At 38.4% G+C, this 25,745-nt stretch overlaps 1 protein-coding gene across 7 annotated transcripts in view; it reads right to left on the minus strand.

Annotated features, from left to right (window-relative positions):
- Window positions 1–25,745, minus strand: part of USP22 (ubiquitin specific peptidase 22) — a 111,763-nt gene that overhangs the window by 62,406 nt on the left and 23,612 nt on the right. For 4 of the 7 annotated variants that reach the window (XM_074885545.1, XM_074885544.1, XM_074885542.1 and 1 more), the window contains exon 2: window positions 8,145–8,277. In XM_074885545.1, the coding sequence (XP_074741646.1) occupies window positions 8,145–8,277 (133 nt within the window). The other 3 variants (XM_074885539.1, XM_074885541.1, XM_074885543.1) reach the window with 3 other exon arrangements.

Genomic DNA, 25,745 nt, shown 5'->3' on the forward strand with positions numbered 1-25,745 from the left:
GGTTTTAAGTACTACTACTGTTTTTAAACCAGCAGCCAGAGCACTATCCTGGTTTTGTAGGTTGCGCTCTAAAGTCTCCAAGATGCTTGCTGACCCCATACTGATCCAGAATTGTAATGTTTAAAGGGACTGATCTGCCTGCAATTCAAACACAGCAAGTACCCAATACTATCCTGCAAACCACTTCAATAAAACTAGGAGCCAAATGGCCAGCCTCTATGCTATACGCTTGCCTCTGTGCTAGTTTAGAGTATCATCCTATATCAGCATGTGAATTCAAGCCAGGAAAGGTAAGATGAAGGAAAAATGTCCTAGTATCCCTATGGAATCTAGATACCAGAAATGTTTTTAACTGTTAATTTAGATAAACCATGGTCTGTCAAAACATTTTATGTTAGATTATTATGAGCAGAATATTAGCTCCAGCTCCTTGACCTCATTCAGAAATACAAGTGTCATACACACACAACTTAAATATGTGTGCATGCACCCAGTAATACTACAGAGGAGTCTGAAGCATGCCTATACTTACATTGTGCTGCACTTCCTATTATAAATTGTATTTTGCCTTTTGTCAGTCTTCTCCCTGTCCTTCTCTGACCCTACAACCTTCAACAGTTCCCCTGTTTGCAGCAAACCTTTGAAAACTGAAAAGAATGAAATCCTCCTGCCTAAAGCACCTTTTCTTGATCCCACAAAATATTATTCAGGTTTAAAGGAGAGAAACTGCTAAACACTACCTACTTAATCTTGGTTTTTTTTTCAGAAATTTGGGGGAAGAATCCCCAAGTCACAGCCCCCAAGTTTTGTGCTGCTTCATATGATATGATGCAAACTGCTTATGCTCATCTGCATATTCTCGTTTGATCAGCAACGGAGACTTACCTCAAAACACTGTTTTCAATACAAGCAGTAGTAAGATCCAGAACTGCCTAGAAGTTAGTAGTTGGGTCTGAGGCAAGCAGATGCATGCAGAGTTGGCAATATGGAGGTAAATATTCAGGAGGTTGGCTTTCTGAGGGCTAAGAATATTTCGGGTGTACAGGGAACTCTTCAGGAGTCATTTCTGATACGAAGAGGAACTTTTAAGAGATGGCTTGCTCATAACTACCTGCACTTACGTGAGCAGCTCCTAGAAGACGACAATTGTGATGAACAAATGCCTGCTGCCTTCTTACGAGTTCGATCTGGCTCAAAGTTTGAGCCAACCTATAGGAATGCCACACTGGAACGTGCACCGTACAAGCAAATGAGAATTTGCCTGCAATACTTTGCATAATACATCCTTGAACAGCAGATATTTTTAATGGCTATGAGGAATATTGGTGGTTCAAAGCCATACCGTACAACTGACCTGTATATCCAAAATACTTCCCTCCTCTTCTTCCGCTTCAAATCAGTCATCATCTGGTTGACATCACAAGGATATTATTATGTTTAAGTACAAACAGTTTGTACTTTCTACTATCAAACTTCATCTCACTTTTATAACTGTAGTCAATGAAGTTATTTAATTCTTATCACAGGACTACCTAGCCTTCCTCAGTATAAGCAATACCTCTGAACTTTGCGATCGTCATGAATTTCATATGTAGATATAATTCCTTCTCTTCGATTACTAGAAAAGAGCAGTAAACCAGGACTGGTTCTGCTAGCAAAGTCTGTGCCTTCTACTCTGCTTTCAGTTTCTCTGCTTTCATCATCAGTCTCCCTTCATCCTGCCCCATATACACCACAATTCTTATATTAATCCCTGTCACTTCTACCTAAAGTAATAATTTCCAAGGGGGTAAAATGTCAAATTCTTCACTTGATCTAGACAAATTAGGTCCAGTGTATTTCCTTTCTCTAAGAATATCAGTTATATTATCAAAAAGACATATTAGTCTGACACGATCCATCTCTGACATAACTATAAAACACTGTATGCTGCTTTCCATTTGCCTTCATCTCCTTAACAGCCTTTTCTCCACACCATCACCAAGCAAAACATTGGAAGTCAAATCAAGAGGCTGGTAAAATGCCCAGATGACCTTTTCTACCCCTTTCTGAGCCTAGATGCAAAAGGAAAAACCAAACTGCTACTCTAGCACTGCAGTACACTGTGCTGGGAACCGCTTTAATTGCCCCTTCCACACAGAGTATAATGAAAGACTTCGCTGTTTACAGCAGAACTCAACTCTACTGCCATCATGCAGAATTAACACTGCAGTCAATACCTTCCATCTCAAATGAAAATTAAACAACTTTTACTGTCATTCCCTTACATAAGTGTTCTGTTATTAAATTTCAGACAGGTATGCATTAACAGGAGTAACTAGATTCTTTCCTCTGACAAACTTCAAGTACAGAAACCAGCTTTAGCGTTTTGTTTCCTCTGAATTAGATGAAAAAAGTTAGGGTTTTTTTTTCCTAGGGAAGGTAGAAGCTTTTTGAATTCTACCAAAAATTCCTAACTTATTCTATGAGCATTATTATTATGCTCACTCACCCAGTTCCTCTCACCACAAATGTATGAGACTGAACCTTACATCAGCATATACTTAGAAGACACAGTTCCTCAACTAACAGTTTGTGATCTAGTAATTAACAAATGTGCTCTAAGAGAACTAATTCTGAAATGAACTGTTTGCCAGTCACCTTAGAAATTGAACTGCACTGCAGTCTTTCAGATGTTTGTTTCTTGTTTAGTCTTTTAACTGCTGAACCTCAGACCTGCTATTTCACCCACCTCTATTCTTTACCTCCAGAACAGGGCCTCAGAGCAGACCAAGACTTCAACCAAATACTGCATTACGTGCTATTGCAGATACTATTGATGTGTTAAGAGTGCATCTCTAACAGACAGAGGCATAGCATGGAAATGCATGAGTTGGCTCCTTACCAAGGAGTTTAAATAGGTCTACACTGAGCTTTGCTACCATAATTGAACTAACCTAACTCAGAATGGTTATCTGTAACAGACCTTCCTAAGCCTCATACCAGTGATTTTTCTTGCAGCTAAGTAAAGCGTGTATGTGCGTGTATATATATATATGTATATCTTTAAGAAAAAGATAAAAATAGATATATATTAAAAGCATGTGGGGGAAACTACCAAGCAAGGTCACATAAATATTCCACACTCAAAACCATCAATTTTGTTTTCTCATATGATATCCCCCTGAAAAACTTAGACTCATTATGTAATAAAAACAGAGACTCACTCAGAGAGAATAGTAAAACTTAATTTGGTGGCTGCCTAGGATTCCTCAGTCCCAACCAGGAAACTGGTAAAAGAATCACTGCTCCAGTTTCGAGATGAACTCTTCCTACAGCACTAAGCTCTCTTTTACAGCTACTGTTCACACTCATCTTCCTGTTCTTGCTACTCCGGGACTAAGTTACTATGTATTTTCCTTCACTGACCAACTGTAGAAGAGATAAGGAAGGGACCATGAGTTTTTACAAGGACAGAAACCACCAGCAGATTCCCCAGGTGCTTGAATCCCATTTGAAAAGATCATATAGGAAGATGACAAAGTGTGCTGATGCCATATTCATTTAGGATAACCAAATCTGAAGTTTACAAAAGCTCCAGAGGATTTCAAGATAGTTAGCAAACAGGCAATACCATAAAGAGTGAAGCTCTAATCACTACCAACAAGGTAGCAGACAAGTAACAATTACCACCCAAGAAAGACATTTTGGAGTTACTGAGTATAACTCCCAAATAACATCAACTCACTGCTAAACAACATATTAAGAAACACAAAATAGAAGTCATGGAAGTATTAACTAAGAATACAAGTCATCAGCATAGTAAACTGTATTAATCCAAAGAGTTGTCACCACAGATGGACACATTAGAACTAAAAAAAAAAAAAAGAAAAAAAAGAGTATGGTGAAGAACATACAACAGTTTCAGTAAGACAAGCTAAAAATAGTTCAGGATCCTACAGGTTGGGAGAAGCAAACATCTGACAATATCAAAGAGATCAAGAATCCCAGAAGAGATCAATACAGACTTTTTACTCACCGTTTCTTAATTCCTCACAAAAGAAATACAGAGCAAAGTTACAAGGTCCATTATAAAGCAAACCAGAAAAACACATGATTTTTCATATAGCTCAGAAAAACCATGGAACTCGCTGCCTTTGCATGTTGTGGGTGCCAAAAGCGAACCAGGCTTTAACATTGCACAGGCTACTGGAACACAAGCACCTAGAAGCAGTCTCCTGTTCAGAAAGTTTTTGAAGAGCTGAGTAGTAGAAAAAGGGAGAGTAGAACAAAGGAAAGTATGCTTAATAACTGTACTGCTGCCTTTCTCCAAGCTATCTCTGTTGACCATTACCAGGTAGAAGGCTGGCTATTTCTGACACAGCTTCAGCCAGTACAACCACTTCAGGGAAGCAAAACATGTTTTATGAAATTGGGAGGAGAGGAAAAAGGAAAAATTAAGGATTCTATATTATTAAAATTGCAACAGCACAAACTATTTCCTGAAGTAACAACGCCCACAGACCAAGATATCACTTAGCTTAGGCTGCTGGATTTCGGATCTGTAGCATCTATAACCAGATGTCTATTGCAGTGACTGATTAAGTACCTTCCAATTCTCAAGGAGGGCCTGGACAGACAGCCCTGCCTTATCTGTTCCTGACAACTCCTTTGCTTACTACATATTTTGACACAGATCATCTCTGAGCAGTGCTAGGACATACCCATAGGTGTTTAGAACTGATACCATTTTCATGTATTTGCGGGGGGGTAATGAGGGATGCCTACGCAGTAAGAAAACAGCACTGAAACAGAACAGGAAAAGGCTAGTTTGAATAGTCCCAAGTCTTCAAAGTCCTGGAAAGGTCAGTCTTATCTACCTCTTTCTAAAGGTTTTCACACCTGTATAAAAATTTTACATTGCATTAACAGTTTCCTACCAAGTGGAAATGTCAGCCTATCATGGTGATCAACTAACAGAGACTGTGCAATGCAGAGATTAAAAAAAGAGCTCATACAGCTGGATCTTACTGCACCTACCCATCACCCACAACTCAAGAAATGTATTAAAATAAGTACAGTATCACTAATATACACTGAATAGGGCAAGCAGATGCAGGAGCACAGGTATCACTGTAAGGTCAGAGGGCACGTGTCTAATTTATATTGCTCAGGGAAGCAGAGATAACAAGGGATGTATTTTAAGAACACTCTGGACTATGATCCTGAAGCCTCCTGAAACATACAGCAGTGAGCTGCAAAAACATCGCTTCCAGTGCTCAGACAGCTGTTACAGCTGAAATCTATGCTATTTCTTAGAACTGTGATTAAGTGTGCAGTTCCTGCTAGTCTCCATGGAGACTGATGTTGGCTCAGCAAAAAGTCACCAAGTGTTTTAAAATAATTCCTGGTCGTTTTGAAATTTCAAAGCACTTAACTTGTTTTTGCCTATCAGATGTTATTTCCCCAACGAAAATTGCAGCAGTAAAAGCAACCAAAAGCACTAGCAAAACTACAAAAATATTTTTACAGCTCATTTCACATGCAGCTGGAAATAAAACACCAAAACATACATTTTAAAAAAGAAAAAAAAGAGAAAAGGAATCTCCAAAACTAGAAATCAAGTAGTCAGTTGTACAATCTTTGCGTTACGTATATTTGTGCACTGAGTACATTATATTTAGCTGCAAAAGAATCCTTTTTGGGACGATACAATACTGTATCCTGTACTTTGGCTTGTATATTTAACTCTTGCCCTTTTTATCTAAAGGCTATTCCTTTTGGGCAGTACCTTATCTGACATGTTCTTAATTGTCTACTACCATGACAATAATTACAACAGTCTTTAAACATCTTCAAAGAACCTCCCTCCTCTGTTCAGTTTTGTTTTTCCTTTAAGGAAACAAGATATTTCACTGCAGCAGACATGAGCAAATTCTACCTTGCACGAAAAAAAATAACTTGAAGAATTTAGGCTTTCCAAATACGTAGATAAACAGTAGCTCACAACATGTGCAATTATTAATGCTCTTTTAAAAGGTTGTCCATAAATATGGTAAGCTTAGTGGTAAAAATACTGCAGCGTTTACACAGTACCACAGATAAACAGGCAAATATTGTTACGGTCTCAATTTAGCACTGTATTTTTTTAAGCCTTAAACCTGGCCATAAACTTATATTGGCACAAAAGCGTTTTTTATATATATATATGCTTTACCAGAAATCCTTAGATAGAGTTTACCTAGAGTAATTTGTACTTCTGCATTGGTAAAGATTCCCAAATAATTTCACCTAATGAATTGACTTCAAAAGCTCTTTGAGAATACACCCTGTAAAAAGCAATAGTCATACAGTGTTGGTTTGTTTTTTCCCATTTTCAGAGAACGGTTGAGGTTGGCAGAGGCCTCTGGAGGTCACCTTGTCCAACCCTCCTGCTCAAGCACGGCCACCTGGAGCAGGTTGCCCAGAAACGTGTCCAGACAGCTTTTAAATATCTCCAAGGATAGACACTCCACAACCTCTCGGGGCAGCCTGTTCCAGTCCTCCATCACCCTCACAGTAAAAATGTGTTCCCTGATGAGCAGAGAGAACCTCCTGTGATTCATTTTATGCTCACTGCCTATTGTACAATCACTGGACACCACTGAAAAGAGCCTGGCTCCACCTTTTTTGACCATTCTTTCAGATATTTATGCACGCTGGTGAGATCCCCCCTGAGCCACCTCTCTGGCAAGCTGAACAGTCACAGTGTTCTCGGCCTTTCCTCACACGAGGTGTTCTAGTACCTCCATCGTCTTTATGGCCCTTTGCTGGATTCTCTCCAGTAGCTCCAATCTCTCTCTTACTGGGTAGCCCAGAACTGGACACGGGATTCCAGATGTGGCCTTATCAGCACTTACCAATTTCAGATGTCTTCTCATACTAGTACATTATATTTTTTTCTCCTGAACTTATCATTTAAAGTACAGCTATCTGTGCTTCAGTTTATACTGAATATTGCAGCCCACCTTGACATCAAGAATTATGATCACGTCACTCTCAAAGGCTAGCAACTTATAAAACATTACGGATATTCAGTTCTATTTTCCAGTATTCTACTTTTCAAGGCATTTACAAACTTAAGCTATACCACTATGGAACCTAAATTTTTTATTTCTTGACACATATGGAGGAAGAAACGGTAACGATTTGCTTTAAATAGTCTTTTCCATAAATAGCAGAACTTACACACCAGTTTCTTAAGCACAGGAGTACACAGCACTGTTGGCCTTCTGGAGCATCTTTGTTTTCATGGAAAATAAAGACAGTTTGTTCCATAAGCACTTAGGATAAATTAAATGAGAATGCTGGCCACACTGGTCAAGAGAAAATTTATTCCATGAAATAATGCCTTTTTCCCTGTTTCTCATATCACTCCACCAAGAATGTATTTTCATTTGAAGAAAAGTTAAATGTGTTGTACACTAAGCAAAATTTTATATATCCATTTTGACACAACCAGAATTTTAATATAAAACGATCAGGATTTTGCATTATAACTCTAAAGTGTTCTAAACTATAAGCAGTAAGTAATTTAAACCAAAACTGAATTTTAAGGCAGCTGAGGGACAGGTACTCCATATCAGTTAAACTGTTTTCTTATTTCTTAGGTTATTGACCCCACTGAAAACAAGAACCCAATACAGAGGAAAAAAACCCACAAAACTTTAAAAGTTTAAATAATTCTGATTTGTTACTTGATTAGTCTTTCTGATGGGAATGATGTGTTTTCCCTTTGCAAGAACAGAAAAAGTGAATGTGACTTCCTAATTCAAGGCTCTTCAACTGCTCTGGTTCAAGGCACTAAACTCATCATTTTTCACTGTCTACACACATTTTTATTATTTTTCCATAAATATGACATTAATTCATAAATACTGAGATACTAAACAGTAATAATTCAAATTTTAAGTTATGAACAAAAACTTATCTCTGATGAAGTGGAAGCTTAAGCACCAAGTTTAAAATAATGTCACTAAACTAACACAAAACACAAATAAAATTGATCTCCCTTTCTAATGAGGTAGCTACAAAAAAAGAAAAAAAACACCTTACTGGCCTGGAATTGACAGGGACAATACAGCGAGTTAAAAAGCACCAGTGAGTATATCAGGATGACAGCTTACCTAAATTGTGTCGCTTTGTCTTTGCGTGCTCGTGAATATGTTTCTTTGTAAAACAGCCAAAGAAGACACAGTAGAGGCAAGAGTGGAGTCTGTTCAGGTGGGCACCACACATATGACAAATGCACGACTTTGCCTAAAATAGAGAAACAGACACAGAATGTGAATGACAGAAACAAATCTCCAAGTCCAGCTAAACGACGTAGATCTAACTGCTAGCGTTCCCTTTTACTCGGTGCATTCTGAACGCTACAGATGAGCAGGGGAAACAGTTCTGCCCCCACATGACAAAACCATCAATTAGGCATATTATCAGAGAAAACTCTTCCATTCATCCAATACATTTCCAAGTCTTTATAGGGAGCAGGTCTCATCTAAGAGCAGATGATAGTCAAGCCATTTACAGCTCTCAGCCTGTAGTTTAATGAACACATCAAGCAGGGGTAAGCAGGCACTGCTGCTAAAATACACAATCCATCCCACCATTCCTTCACTCCACCTGGGCATTTCTGTTCCCATACCAACCGTGTACCAGCAGAATGACCTGCACAGCCATGTGTAAGCCAGGAGAAAGATGTGTGTGATGAACCTGCCACTCCCCCCGAGATTAACCTGCATCAGCTCCTCCATCCAGCTCACCATGAGCCACACAAACATTCGTCACTGGTGCAAAACCTCTGGGTGTTACGGCTAGCACAGCACAGACTTAACATTACAGCAGCACAGATGCCAATTACCAGGGGAGCGAGGTCTTGATGCATCTGTTCTTGCTCAGTTCTTCAGAATCACCCCCCACCTACAGTCCCTACCTTGAAGCAATGGGCTCTGCTGCTCAACAGCCCCTTCACTGAGCCGGTTCAGCTTGCTAACCTGGAAGTTGAAGCTAGACTAAAACTAAGGTTTTGTTAGGTTAGTAAGTTTGGGAGGTTGGGAGGAGATGGAGTAGACCCATGAACATCAGAGCTCAGGGAAAGCAGGTGACCAGCAGGAGTTTCGGGTAGTGGGACCACAGCAAGAACTCTGCTTTTCCACAGCACTGAACTCCTCGACCCACTCAAAAGCTGTAATATAACTTGAACATTAAAATATTTGTGGGTACATGGCATTTCATTTCTCTGCTGGGAAATTCTGCCAGATTTATTGATGAGATTTCTTTATGCCAGCCCACAAAATAGCAGCACCACATCAAATCCATACCAGTCAAAGAGTTACAGAAGTCACTTCTGCCACTCTCAGACTGGCTTCGAATCAAGTTTGGAAAGTGATGTGCTGTGCCCTGAAGAGACCCAGAACGGGGAGGTATGTGATGAAAGTTACCATGATTCACTGGAAATTAATAAGCATGTAAGCCTGACATGATGATTTGCATTCCTAAGATAACAACATATTTTAACAAGCAGGCCTGGAGAAAAAAAAAGGCAATTAGAAAGTTAAGTAGACTTTTTGACTCTCAGTCATATTTGAAGCACTCTTTAAGCCAACAACACCCAAAACTTTCTTCTAGCATTAAGCTCAGGTACTTCAACTAATCTTTTGAAAATTACTCCGTCTAGTAAGAGACTTAAGAGAGCTTGAGGGGTAAGTCTTTTGCTCAACAACACCGAGAACAATTTGGGTCCAATACCATCTGATTAGAAGATACAGACAGGAGAAATTCCTCCCAGGAAATTCACTTTTCACCTCAGAAAACAGGAACTGCACTCAGACATATGTTTAAGAGTAACTGAACTTCTGTTACAGCTCAGAGCTAGAGATCACTTAGAGGTACATCTCATTTTACAGACTAATCTGAAAATACTATTCCTTTGCTTGTCAATATAGAAGGACTTTTTCTTCTTCATATTAAAAAAAAAATAATCAGATTTTCTAAAATACTAAGCTATCCTCTAACCAAGGCAGTGCATTTCATCAAAAATAACCCCCAAAGTTCTTCAGTAATATTTGCCCAGTCTGCCACAACTTAAAATTAGTGCTGAATAAATGATGCATGATCCTGTTCTCTAGTCTGGCATTTTTCTTTCAGAATACTTATGGCTGTTAAAAAAATAATCAAGAAAGAAGCTTGCAATATGCTGCACTATGTAATTTATTTTCAAGCTTCTACAAAATAAGACTTAAATCCTGAATCTCACATGTTGTGTATTCGAAGTTCTCCTAAGTTCTGTTCGATGAAAATAGATCGGTTGAATCAAACTCCACACACCTACAGAAAAAAATATTTTAAAGTAGGACCAAAAAAATTCACCACCACCAGCACAATTTCCATCTTTAGAAAAATACTGCAGAACTGTCAAACTGTTGCCTAACGGTTGCTCTCTGGCTGCAAAAGCTAAATAGGATCAGCGTATCTGTTAAGATTGCTGCTATGACAACAACTCCAGCAACTAGCTATTTTACTTAGCCAGCTAAAAATAAATCTTTTAGCATTAAATGTATTGTAAACAGATGACATAACAAGCATGTAAATATCGATTATTTTAGCTTAAAAGGCAGAAAAATTCATACCTCACAAGTATCTATTTCAATGAAAGTAAGAGAAATCTAAGGCTGTAAAAAAAGTTAGTGGTAAGTTAAAAGAGAAGTTCAATCATTTATTTAAAGGAAGCTGTTTTATCCATATCCTCTATTTGTTCAGTATAGCGCATGATAGTTTTTCTAAAATTGTAAGAAAACAAGGTTAAAAGACAACAGAGTGAGGAAAGAAATCAATATCAAAAACCATAGTGGCTATTCTTAACTAGATTAGCTGTCTCCTTTTCATCTGTCTGTGCTTTTAAACAATTTGCTAAGATAAAACAAAGCTGCCACCCTCCCACCCCACCCCAAATAATCAAATTACTTTGTTTCATAATACTCCCACCCCTGCTCACGTCTCTTGAGGCTACAGTCTAAGATGAAACAGAATACTGCAAATGAGTAATCAAAATCAGTTGGATCCATCAAGTCACAAGCTTGCTTTAAAACACAACCCAACTTTTTTAAAAAGCAAGTCGGGTCTTGCTTATGGTCCAGATGCTTTAAGGAAATCAACCAGTACTTCAGCTGCAGAATCAACCTGTCCCTTCTCCTTTTCTCTGGTATGTCCTCCCAGACATAGAGTCAAGCCCTTCCTCCGTACCCTCTCCCATTATTATTCTGCTTCCCCCATCATTTTATTCTTCTCCCTACTTGCTTATCTCCTTTATTCTCCTCACCCTCAAGTACTCCACTCTCTATCCTTAACCCTATTCTCTCTCCCCACACACTCACTCCCTCATGTCCCCAGTCAGTCTTCTTTCAGTCCACACTGAACCTCTGTCTATTTATCCTCTTTAATTTTGCTTTGATATTCTAACAAACTGCACACAGAAACCAGAAGAGGCCCTGAGCATTTTCTTTCCGGAAGATTATAATTGTTTTTTTACAAGATAGAAAATTGGAAAGAATGGTCCTACACAATATAAATGATGTATGCGCACACACATACACAGTAACTGACAACATTTCTGACAAAGCTGCAGGAGTGAGCAACATTACGTATCCCAGTTCCCTCTTCAGTGTTCTTCCTTCTACTAATCTCCTTTATTGTTACTAGGACAGTGGTAACTCACACACCCAGACCCTCAGCATTGGTTCTGTACCTTCTTTAAAGGAACTTTAAACAGCCTACCTAGAAAATGAGGATGTAAAAACTAGTGCACAACACACAAAAGGGAACTGGCTGTAATCACCTGTAACACAGGTCAATTGAGTCCATCTCTAAAATGCCACCTGCTCTTGATATTGTTAATAGGTATGATGTGAAGTGAGTTAAAAAGAAAGTAGCAGGCATCAGTAGGTCAAATAAACCAGACTGCTGACACTTCAAGACTTCCCAGAATGTCAGAATAGCTTATTATTAGTTTACCATCCTACCATCAAAACAGCAGTGGAGAAAATTAATGCATCCAGCTGGCATTGCTTTGCCCTAGCAGTTCTCTGTCCAACAGCTCCCATTCCCGTTCTCCTTTCCAGGTTCAGCCCAGGCTCCACCCAAAGCAAGAAGGTCACACTGGGCACATAGCGTCAGTTGTTCCAAAAAACCCTACAAACCTGTTTCAACTTCATATAATATTGGCTCCTCAAATCAATGAAGAGCAGTTTTGAGTGGCAAGACACTATCCCTGCAAAGCAAACTGTGCAGAGAGGTATACAATAGACCTCAGCTACTGCAAACCATCCTCCGTATTTCCAGCTATTTCAGAAGTAGCTTCAGAAGCTCATTTTTTATTTAATTGTACATGAGAGGAAAACATCTTTTTAAAGAAGTTTTCCACTAGGGTACTTAAGGAGTCTTGCCTCTTATCCTCACACTAAATATATCAAAGCACTTTCAGAACAGAGCTGTTGTCAGTTACAAGCTTATAAGCCAAAGACCTCCTACCTTTCACAGTCTGCAAACCATATTCACCACAAAGGTTCACGGAAAAAGATGAACTAGGTAACACTAGTAAGACAGTGGGAGGCTTGGGAGGTTAAAAGATCATAAGGAAGGTGTTGCTGCAGTGTACGTGTTCACAAGTAACTCAAAGCAGCAGATTCTTAAGGTACTCTTAAAGCAAATACACTAGCTATGGATCCCTGCAAGTGTTTTGATCACGTACAAATTCTTAGCATTAGGAAAGTAAAAGTTTCTCAATACAAATCTATTTCCCCACCTTTTAAAGTAAGATTTTGTGTAAAACAGACATACAATTTAGACACATCAGAAACAAGAGGAGAAAGTTTTTCATTTTCTAATACATTATCATCATTATTGAAAGTCCTGGAGGGGTATGCTTCACGTCCCAGCCCAAAACCAAGTCTAATTCTTCAGAAAGAACTTTAATCTCAGTCTACACAGATTAAGGTGTTTGTTGCGCAGCTCTAAATATGTCTACCTACAGAATACAGGTGTATGTGGAAATTCTCCCTCTGTGCATAAATTCGTCACCATAATCTGCTGGTTCCCAAGAAGCAGCACTTATGCTCCAGAAACATTACTTTAGCTCAAACTATTCCTTACAAGGTAGTACTTAAGTGGATTTGAAAGAAGGGGAACTCCAGGCACAAGGGAATACTGAAGAGTCCCACTCGTGGCTGTTGAATTTAAGTAGGATTTCTGTGATAAATTGGGAAACCTATTCCAAAATTAACCTTGGTACAGCCACCACAGCAGTTTAGGCAGAAGCTGCTAGCCCTGAAGTCAAGAGGCAAAAATTGGCAATGCTATGAGATGCCTAGAAGCAGAGCATCTATAATTCTCAATACTCTCCCTCCTGTTACGATTTTATGTTTTTATGCTTAAACTTGCTTTGAGTTAAAACTAGGTATTTATCCTTTCAATTCCCATCCCCTTTTCCTGGTGGTAATGCTTCCACACGCTGGTGGGAGAGGCAAGAAGGAGAAAGGAACAAATGAGGATCCACTTGCACAGAGCCTGAAGAACCTGCAACAGCTCCTCCAATAACTCTTTCTTGAATTCTTAATCCCTTACAGAAACATGAACAAAAGTGAAGAGACTGATTTTAAAGTCTGCAGTGTTCATTAGTTTAACATCAGAATAGGGGGGAAAAAAAACCACAAAACAGAAAAATCAGAGACTTTCAACAAACTTTTCAGATATGAAGTACAAACTGGGCCATAGATCAAGACATTTAAGGGAAATTTAAACATTTCCTCACATATTCAGAGTTCTTGGTCCTAATACGCACATCTTAGGTACAGTCAAGCCTCTTTGTCAATTTTTGCCTCTCCTATTCACCTTGCCATGTCTAGACCACAGCCTAGGCACAGACATTTATTTTTGTTCTTATCCATCTGTGTTGCAAGCAATTCTTGTCCAAATGTAATGTAGACACAGCAGCACATGTTGAGTGACAAACAGCATGCTTCTCTTAGCCTGTTTTTTTGAAAGAGAAAAGGACAGATAATCACAAAAGGTCATATAACCGACCATTGCTTCTTTCTTCCCTGAAGACAGAGACCCTATGGCTATTCCAATAGCAGCATTTCATCTGCCTTGTGGGAGGAGAAAGCCAATATTAAACCACAGCTGACAAGATTTATTACTCTCGAGTACTCTTTGCACCTCAAGAGTAACAAATTTAGGTCAAATCTGCCTTACGACGTTTCTGTCGCTTAGTCTGCATTTACTTCCAGATTCACTGTACTGCTTTCCTACGGGAGACATGCCACAGACCCATCACCACTAGTATAGTGGCTGGCATATTTCATAAATTTAAATACTTAAAACCTCAAAGCCATGTTCTTAGGTTTCAAGAAACAAAAAGAGGGAATTGATTCTACAGTTCTCCATGGTATGGCATATAAATCACTCCTCCACATGCTGATAGGATGATTCAGAGTCACTCTGAGTCAGCGCACATTTCTGACACATCAGCTTTAAAAAAAAAAATCAACTTCAGTATTGTTCACTCATTTCCTTCAACCAAGTCTTAAATATGATATTGGACAATTAAAAATGTCTATTATTTTTTTAAAAGAATACGTCATCAATACTGTTAATTTTGTTTCCAGCCTCACTAAGGTCAGGGGTACTAGTAAAGATTTTATTAGCACTAGAAAAACTGTGGACTAGTTAGAGAATTTTGTGGTTTGGTAAGGGTTCAGAAAGTCACCTTAAAAAAGCAAGCCAAGTACAAGTAACTACTTAAACTGGGTTATTCTAAATGTTTGTTTAGACAGCAGCAGAAAAAGACAGTTAAGTATTTCAGCTCTGTTCAACAGCAAACATTAAATCCAAGGCCCCTGCTCTGCACCGGTGTATTTGCTGGCTCCCACACTTTGCCATGGGGTGCAGCAGAGATGTCTACACAGCTTTCCCAGTCTGTGAACAGGACCTTTAGCTCTGACCATCTGAGCACAAGTTTGAAGACAACAATATCACGATTCATAATTAAAGATGAAATAGCCTAAGTTGTTAAATAACATCACAGTTCTCAGAGTGTAAATAAAAATATACCATTATGACCATCTGAGCAGCTTGCTGTCCTTCTGTAGATTAGATTAACCCATGGCTAATTCCAACGAATCCTACTTCTGCCGACAAGTGAAAAAACTGTGAAGGAGGGAAAAATGAAAGTACTGAACATGCTACAAAAGATGCCAGAAAGTAACTTGAAGAAACTTTTTTTTGCTTCCAAACTGATAAAACTTTTCCATTACACCTTATTCAAGATGCTGCATCCCAATGAAGGCACAAACTACCTGTCTTTCAATAAGGCAAAATAACATGTACGTTAAGCTCACCTGTTCGAACCTCGGAATCATTTTCTCTGAATTTAACCCTGATTTTGAAAAAGCATTAGTTGCACAGTAGCTACTGCCAGAAAAGAATAATTAAGTATTTTCTGCAATTCAAATTCTCAAGGCAATTTTTCCCCCCCCGTATTTATTTTTTTCCCCCCCTCCTCTTATCTTCATGGAAGACACACTGGCAACCACAGAAGAGAAACAGGACTTGCAGTTTTTGAGGCCAATATCAGAATATTTTGAATGATCTGCTTAATTAGTACTTTTTGGTCTAAAAGTTTTAAAAGCTTTTTCAGTTGTATTTTTTTGTTTTGACAAATTATCTCAATTTCCTCATCTGGCAACGACAAGCCTCTGCTAAGTGTTCTGTGGTGCTCTGATGCCAGGCTGACAAATTCTCTGGAGGCTGGGGAGAATGGGAGTTTATCCTAATTAATAAAGCAGCCTGAGCTGCCTTCTGCAGGAGTGACGGCTTGCCACAACAGCAGTGTGGCTAACCCACCAGGAACCAAAGCACAGTTGGACAAATATTTTGATTGGACCAGGATCCCCGTCCAGAGAAATAATAATGGTAGAATTGAGTTTTTAAAAAAAGAAAAAAAAAGAGACCAATTAGGTTTTTTCCAGTTCCTGAACAGGTTTTCTGAAGTGTAAAATTAACCACAAAAATGAGTGTGGAAGCCTGATGGTATTTTGTCTTGTGCCTTTGGACATAGTAAACAATTGTTTTTATGCTCTGCTTGAAGGGTGGGAAGATGACAAGAGAGGTATCATGCTTTCAAGAGTTAGCTGAACACCAGAAAAATACTCTATACAAGAGTGATTTGTCAGTAACAGACTAAAACCACTGATCCATAGACAAGACACAAGAGGAACACACAGGTAAACCCTTCAAGTTCATAGGGCATAAGCAATACAGAGGGGTTGTTTCATAACGTGAGAAAAGAGGTCATCTATAAAAACATCTTCTAGACATATCAGCTGGAAGCAACAGCATTCAGAATAAACCTGAAAGGACCTCAAACATCTCTTGAAATAACACTATCTATCCTGCTAAAGGATGAAAAATCTGGATTAAGCTATCCCGGAAACTTTCACAAAGCAGGTAATATCCCAGCATCCACTGATTTATGAATCAATAGCCAGAGCATTCCTTTTCCTCCTCCAAACTACCACAAAATGGGAATGGATATTACTGAGCAGTTAGAGCACAGTGAGTAGTTATGTTAATATCTCATTTGCATGGAAGTACTGTTCCAGCCCTAAATTGGCAGGGGTTCATTCCCCATCACTGTTAAGGAAAACATGAGTAACTTTTCACTAAGGAGCCATTGGAAAAAGGTGCAGTATAAAATAAGACAACTCACTGATCTGAACTGGAAGAAGCAAGTTTGAAATAGCTGAGTCCATTAAAAAAAAAAAAGGAAGAAACAGACAGCAAACTGGTTCCACATAAAAAGCTTTAAAAATGCTTCTATACATACTAGGTGTCAGATAATATAGTAGGTTTTTTATGACACCACATGCTTTTCTGAATTCTTAAGTGCATTACATTAGAGAATAGTGTTAAAGACCATTTTCCACTGTGCCCAAACATACTACAGCTGCTTTGAGACTAGTAAAGGTAGAGAGAGAAGAAAGAAAAAAAAATTTAAAAAAAAAATCACTGAAAGTCATTTCTGAAAAGACAACCTCCTTTTCCTCCCTTCCTTAACCACAAATACTGGATTAATACATACAAATATTGATCTACAGGAGCCAGAAAAGCCTTCCTAGAGCCCTTCTTCCAGAAAGAACCAGAACTCTTGAGGACAGATATTTTAGTTCTCATCTATTAAACCTGATCTAGTAGTTTATAACATTATATGCTATTATACACTCGAATCATATCTTAAAGCAACCTGTCCCATTCTTAAGTGAGCTACTTCAAGTAAGTCCTTTTTTCCTACGGATTCAGAACAACAAAAATGACTTGCTGTCAATATGGTCTGTCAATACTGCTCTAAACAGCAGTAAACTCGTCTTATTTGTCTCCTTCTTACCAGAAGGGCCTGGTTTAAACTGTTCTGCTTCATTTCATACAATTTGCACCTAACATGTATTTTTCTAAACTAAGACAGGTCACTTCATGCTGACGAGCAGCACCCACGTTATTTGTTCCACTGGCTCAACTGTAGGTGGAACCATCTCCAAAGGAGGGTCAGACACACACATTTAGGGCCTTTGCAGCTGTTTGTGCAGTAATCACACCTTCCTGCTCTAAAACAATTAGACTATGCAGCTGGACAGATACTTCTATTGACAATCTGTGCTATCTTAAGCTTGGAGTGTACATACCCTGAAGGGAATTACAGTCAAAGCTCCAACACAATAAAATTAAGGGGGTATGGACAATACTCAGAAGAGAGACAACGCATTTTCTGAATCAACTCTGCAATGAAGACATGTTCTTAAATGAGAACAATGTTGTAGCCAAAGTCTATCCAAGCTCCAAAAACCACAGCTTTGGTTCAATGGCTCTTCTCAAAAGAGCAGTGCAAATCAATCTAAAACTAGAAAACTCTGATGAAATTAAGAATTATATTTGGGGGCGAAACAGATCTCTGACTAGTTACCATTTAACCTCTACGTACAGATTTTTTCCTGCTCTCCTTACTCTGCATGATGTATCATGCCAAGAGCTGGACATTAAATTATTGGTTTTTTTAAACTAACCTTTTCTAATTCTTGTTTCACACAAATTCCACAGCAGGTACAAGGCTAAACTGAAACTTGGGAGGAAAAGAAAAAGTTGCATAATTTAAAAGACAGACAGCACAAGCTAGAGGAGAAAATAGGAAGATGCTCTAAAGATGTAATTTTGGTTTTCCCATATACAGTCACAGTAGTAAAAAGCTGTATTTCAACAAGAACAAAGCAATTCTCTGGAATTCAAATGACTACGCTGAAATTGCTTATTTGCTTCTCCTTTGGTAGGTGCTCATCCCCACCACTAGCATTTACAAATCTAAATGATTTCTCAAGTACTCTATAAAAGATGCATTTAAGAGCCTATTGTGTTTTTAAACCATTTAAATAATGGAACTTGTTCAAATTAAATCGCATGTCCTTCTATATTAAGATTCTTTTAAAAGTGGAAAGCATGTTTGCCTTGTGAAAACATGTAGACATGCATTTGAACCTTGAGCAGCTTCTTTCCCCAAATATATATGATGCATGGATGTGTTCTGTGTGTTGATTTTTATCTATTTCCTGCAATGCACCACTGCAGTAGCGAATTTCATATAAGAACAAGGGGCTTGCCAAGACCGCAGTAGTGTATTCTAAGATCTAGTACAAAATCTATTACTCTACCTCACCATTCCCCCACGTCAGCAAATCGTGGAAATGTTTTTAAACATCCTATTAGGTAATGTATTGATCTAATCTGTGAACACGTGACTCGGGAAGCAATTCAAGGAGCAAGCTAAGCTGACAAACCTGCCTGATGCTGTACAGTCTTATTAGACCCTGCCCATGCTGCAGAGATTGTATTTTGCTCTGCATAAAACTAAGAAATTGGATTCTTCGTATGAAAACAGGTATGCTCTTGGGAAGTTTGCCATACTGCTTTGATGGAAATACTCTAGACAGCATCCTTTCAGAAAGAAAAAAGAAACTTCAGGATATGTAGGATCAAAGCCTTAACGAGTCCTACAGCCTCATTTAGAAAAGCACAGATATTTCAGCTATCTTTTCTTTAACTACTCTAAGATGTCCATAAAAATATGTGAACTTAATTAGTCCACATCAAAGTCAAAGCAATTCTGCTAGTAGGAAAGATGGATGGGAGGATGCTACAGCACAGATTCTCCTGGCAATACTTATTTATGGGACAAATACTCCTAACAAAAAAGGAGACTAGTAGAAAATGAGCAGCAATAGTGACAGAGTGCATCTATTAGTGACTATTTGTTTTATTTAAAAAAATTGAAAAAACACAATGCCACACTAAATAGGGTAGAGATCCATTGTTGAGCCTAACCAAAAAGCATTGGTCTGGTAGGAAACATTTCTGCTTTTAAAAGCTTCCTACGAGTTATGCACCATTCTGTCAAGACTTTAAGAGTTATTATACATGACATTTTTATATTTATTGGGGCAAAGGAAGCCAACTGGTAGTACAGAAATTAACCCCATTGCTTACAACTTTTCTGACAATTGTGGGTTTCAATGATGATACATATAACAAACAAATAAGGCGTGCAAGCCAAACTCTCTTCGTGCCATAAGAATAAAACTTCCTCTTTGTCTAACAGGAGCTGAAGACAAGTTCTAGTCCCCTCACAGTGCCTACAAGAAAAACCATTATAAAACAATAAAATAAACTTCCCTTTTGGTTTTACAAGAGCTATACAGAACATTTGCTGATTCTCCTTCCAAAGACCCATTTGCCCAAAGCACCACAAACCACTTCCCAAGCAGCACATTCCCCCTTAAAAACATGCCAGAAAAATGTGCTGACACAGAAAAGACCATTAACCCATACACACGAAATAGTCTTCATCACAGAACAAGTGCATCCTCTAAAATTACACAGCAAGTCTTTCGGAGAAAATAAGACAGAACATTCACAGGGTCTCAAACAACAGTGCTTTCATGAGCATGAAGCATAAAATGGAACTATAATGGACAAACCAGAAATTTTGCTTGTCTAGTTCCGCTTATGATATTAAGACATCAGTATCTGAGGACACATTTATGTTCATCTAGCTGGATGTGTACAGGAATACTCTAAGCCAACTAGCATTACTGCCTAGGAACATCCAGAGAATGAAAGCAAATTCTCAATATGCTTACACAGAACATGCTTTGATATCTAGTATGGAGCTTACAATTTCCTCCTACCTCAGTACAAAACAAATTAATAATTCATTTTACTAGAGCAAATTAGGAGGTCTTTCATTCACTAAAAAACTTTCATGCAAACTTGCAAACCTCAAGTTCTGGAGATAAGAGAGAGGGCAGAACTGCAATTCACCCTTTCGAAGATTTAAGATTTAGACAGATGGATATTCTGAACTCTACAGACATGCAAGTTAGCTTAGAAAAACTGTTATTAAAGCAATATGAACACAAAATACCTTTTGGAAGAGAAAAGGAGTTTGGATTTCTCACACTAAAATTGGCAAGATGAGTGAAAGCATCTTCAGAAAAAAAAGCCTGGGAAATAAGCATTCTCATGACAAAAATTTATTCCTTTATCCATTTAGAGAGTTTGCAAATTGCTACGGTCCCACAGAATAATTATTAATGACAATGTGTGTAGAAAGGTGGGTGATAGTTTCTTAGTGAAGAGCTGTCTTTTTACATGGGATGTCCAGCCAATTATTACATTTTAACACTTCATGCTGCATTTGGAACATTAACTTCTTTTGCAAAATAAGCTCGTTACCTGTCTCTCAAAAGAATGAACTGGGAAGAGTGCAGCGCAATTGTTACTGCCTCTCAAGATCAGGGCACATGAAACTCTAGCTCCTGGTTTTCATAAGGGCTTGGGGAGGGGGTGGTTTCCAAGTAGAAAAATTCAGAATCCCCTAAATGGAATCAAAAAGCAACCAAAAACCCCTTCAACCTGTTCCCCCCCACCCCACCAAAACAAAGACCCCCCAAAACCCAACACAAAACAAAAATACATCACAATACATCTTCAGTTTGGCACTTCACTAATAAGATTCAGTTCTTAGAGCATCTTGTCCACACTTTAAGAAAAAAAATGCTGCTGTAACAAATACTTGCTTTTTTTGTAGAAACAGGGAACTACAAAGTTTCAGCTGTCTGCTCCTTTCCCCCACCTCCAGCACACTACCAAGCACTTTGTCAGTTATCTCAAAGCCAACCTTCCATTGAGACAGAAAAGAGCATTTTAAGTTTGTTACATTTGAAGCATCTCTAACCTTACCTAGTTGTGTTTAAACTGAACATCTAGTATAATATACAATCTTTGTATTTTGTGATTGAAATCTCTATTCCTCCCATACTATAGAAATTCAAGTATACCCTGGCAGCAAGTTCAAAAAAGCAAGGCCACCACTTCTTGATGGTTTCAGAGTGCTACTGAGACGCTGGGATAGCAATCTTTGGACAGGTTTAATACTGTGAAGGTCACAGTGGCTATGAAGCACTTTCTGAATTTCCATCACTGATGTCAGGACTGTTAAAGACACTACTTTATTATTTTAACAAAGTTCCAGTTATAATGCTGAAACATTCCCCTGAGAAGTGTAGGATGACAACCTCGCAGAAGTTCTCATTTCTTTCTTCCTTTTAGTTTGTTGACTACAGCTAAAGAGATCTCCTTCTCATACTCTTTTTTCCAACAATATCCAACCACTCGACAATTTTTTTTAATGTACCAAACAATAGCATTAAGTAAAAATCCATATATTCCCTTCTCACAGATGCCTGTAAGCCATTAACAGATTACATTTCATGTATTAGTGTCACTGCTTTGTTCAGATCTAAACAGACAGATTTCTGAATTAAGATTTTTAAACTGTGTAGAGACATTCACCCTGGTATTTTTAATAGTCTATTCTGTACATTACTAAAAAGAGTGCTATTGGGAAAATAATAAATAAATAAATAATTATTCAGCCACATGCAAAAGTTTGACCTTCTTTATTAATGTAACTACAAATGCATTTGCTTGTATCTTTTTGAGGTGTCATCATCAGTAGTTTTGACTTCAGGAAATTTACTTTGATTCTGATCAGTCACAGTTTAATAAACATGACGCAAACCTGTAAGCAAATGAAGTTGACATCCAGGCCCTAAATCTGTCCACTGACATTTGTGTTAAGAAAAAAAAAGGTCTCGAGCCTCACTGCAATGCAATTCTCCGAAGAGCAACATGGAGAACCATCAAATAAATTCAAATCCTCATCTTGACCCAGCTCAGACTGCTTGCCTACAATGAACAGGAAAACAGGAGAGCATTTATGTGCAGGTCAGATGCCACTCACCCTAGCAGCAAAGGGAGAAACTTCTACTTATAAGAGCTTTAAACTACATGAATTCACTAGAAGAAAAGTCTGTCCTTACTACTGCGAGAATAAATATCCAAACAAGGTTAAAGATAGGTATTGTCATCGTTATTGTTTATTATTATTGGTGGTGGTGGGGTTTTTTATTTAACTTCCAAGCAGTTGCTCCACCTTAATAAAAAAACTCCTCTGGCACCTAGAGATTTGTATACATGAGTGGTACGCTATGAAAAGTTCTCATATTCAGCAATAAAGCCAGAGAAAAGGCAAGCCTACACCTCTCATCCATACTTATGACTGCACCGAGTGTGGCAACAGCAGCTGGTAGGGCCAGGCATGAACAGTCTGGAGAGGAAAGGAAGAAGGTGCACAGCCCAAACTGACAGTGAAAGGGGCTGAGGAGGTGAGGGGCACTCTGCCAGAACTCAGCTGCTGTCACCCACAAGGCCAGAGAGCAGAAGCAGAGACACAGCACTACCTAAAGAGCACTGAAGATGATTTAGCATTGGCCTCGTGGCTAAGGCTCTGTGTCTCTTGAGGCTGAAGCCCACATTACAAAAATGCATCAATTACAGGTATCAGCCACAGTAAGTCTGGTCTTTGTCTACAGCTAAGGACGTTTGATCCAACAGTCTCAAAACCTGTGAGCAATCACAGAAGATATAAAGAAGTATTCCTTTTCCCATTGGCAAATGTCTTCCTAACAAGAAAACATCACTCACAAATACAAAAACTGACAAGAAAAGGGGGCATAAGAACCAAAACATCTGTAATTTCCACAAACAGATGAAGAACAATCTTGCACCAACAATTCCAGTGTCACTGTTGTAGACTCGTAAATAGCAATTCATTATTGTTTTGAAATAGAATTTCTATTCCATGTTTCATCTTCTAATATTTATTCTGGTCATTCATAATTTGGACCAAACCAGAAAAACAGGAGGCTGAATTTCAGACAATTTGAGTACCTGGAACTTTTATCAACTTCAGAGGTAGCTGCAAGACTGCAGCATCCCTGAAAATTAACCCATCAGTAGACCCCAGCTAGGTGCTACATGTTGATGGCATACATAATCTCCTACAGCAAAAGGTACAAAGATTTGACAAGAACATTTTGTGCTGACCAGCCAGACCCTGCTCTCTCCACTGTTCTTCTGTATTTAGGAGAGGAAGTGCTAAACCCTTAACTCTTATAAACATTCCCTTCAATACAAGCTGATCACTTTAGTTTAGCACCATTTACATGCCACCAGTATTATTTCCACGTCTTCCTTTTTAGTAGGCTGCTTGATTACATAATGCTGCACACTGAAAACAAAAATTAGTAGATTATAGTGTTTGGTTTCATTTATGGACATTGTGCTTGGTTTGTCACTTAATGCAAAAAGTGTTAGTTTAATTTAAAGCATGGATATAAAAATTAGTTAAGACAAACAAATACAGACTGCAGCAGCCAGCTGGGCTCAATGGCTACGAAAGCTTATTAGGCAAAGCACATGCTTTTAGCTAGAACACACCTCTGCATTCCAAAAAGAAATCCCAGCAGGACAGCAAGCTTTCGCAACACAGGGATAAGAAAAGCAAGCAGAAAAATTCCCAGGCTGTTAATTACAGTGAAGGCCTGTTTCATAATATCAACAACAGATCTTTCTTCCTATTTTCCCTGCTCTTTCAAGGACAAAACAAAACAAAAACAAGGCACCTCCATTTTTGCCATTTTGCTAGCCATGTTTTAAAGAGAAGCCTGTCTCTCTAGAAAAGCTTCACCTACCCTCTACTGTTCCAAAGGAAGTTGTTGGAAGGGCTGCAGAAGAAAGGGTGAAAATATAATTAAGTGCAGACAACATTACTTTCAGGACCTAAAACATCCCATCCTTCCTTGGTATCAAGCATGAAAGCATATCCAGAGTCATAAGCATTATACAATCTGTCTGTGTAAACACCAGTTTCTTTCTGAATTAATTAGGTTTCATAAAATTCTAATACCCCTATTAAAATACGAAAGATGAAAGGAAGAAGACATTTCAGCCAAAGTGTTACCCAATCCTGCCAAGACAAAAACCAATCCACCCTCATGCTACCAAATACAGCAAATGATAAGCTGCCTTTTAAGTACCTTCAGAAGAGAGTGAAAAGTTAAAAAAACCCAAACAAACAAAAAACCCCCAACTAACAACAAAACACGAGGACACACCCCAAACAAACAAAAAACCATAATATCACCACAACACTTTATGGGGTAAAGACTTATCTTACAAAGCGTTTGGGAAGTTCTGAGAACCGTATCTGGCAGCCAGCTCCAAAAAATTGTTAGCAACCTTTTGAAAGGGACACAGTTTTTACTTCTTAAGTAATTGAAAAGCTGAGGCTAACAACTTTTTAAAAAGTCCTAAAACTATTCCAGTTCTTGGAACTATTCAGGGTTCTGCAGAACAGGAACTGTCAAGACAGAATGCTTTCAACACAATGCCATTGTTTCATTCCACAATGCATCTTTTTGACAATACTTCAGAACACATAATATACACGTTGCTTCACATTCTCACAACAGAACACTCTTTAAATTAAAATACTGGAACTCAAGTTACGAGACAGCAAAGAAAAACTTTTAAAGGTGCTGAAGAACATCTTAAAGCTATACCCCCCCAAAAAAAGCTTATAAATCTCAGCAAAAGACAAAGACCTGATTTTAAAAAGAAACGCAAATAGATTCACCTTCAGCAGTTTAAACTACTGCCATTATACATGTCAGATCAGTGGAAGTATTCAAAACACAATACTCTCCCCTTTCAGATGCTCTACTAGCCATTACGTCTGTGCCCTGTAAGCAAGTAACATGCTACATAATGCATAACATTTTCCACTTCTTTTTTGGTGATGACATTAAGATTTCTATTAAAGGTTCAATTTTGTCCACTGCCAGAGAGCCAGAACAGTACTCTGATGTAGAAGACAATTTGCCTGTCAAAGTTAATAAACTACTCCAGTTATTCTTTGATTAATCACACAGAAATTAAGAATGCAGAGAAAAGGTTCTCTAAGAGAGGGGAAATTTTTCAGAAAGTTTGCAGGCAAGTTCAAGTGTTTTTCATCAGTACTGTGAATCCGTGCCCAGGCATTTCTTTCTCAGTAATGAAATAATTCGTGGAATAAAAGTTCCAAAAGACTTAATCAGAGCAGAATTTCCTGACATCCCATTTCTGATAATCAAGTGATGGCAGTGGTAACTGATGAGGGAAATGGGGAACAGTACTACCTGCATGTGTTTAGCCCAAGATCTGTATTAGGACTCCCCAGTTCTCCAATC

This window comes from Strix uralensis, chromosome 16 (assembly GCF_047716275.1).
Source record: "Strix uralensis isolate ZFMK-TIS-50842 chromosome 16, bStrUra1, whole genome shotgun sequence".
NCBI lineage: Eukaryota > Metazoa > Chordata > Aves > Strigiformes > Strigidae > Strix > Strix uralensis.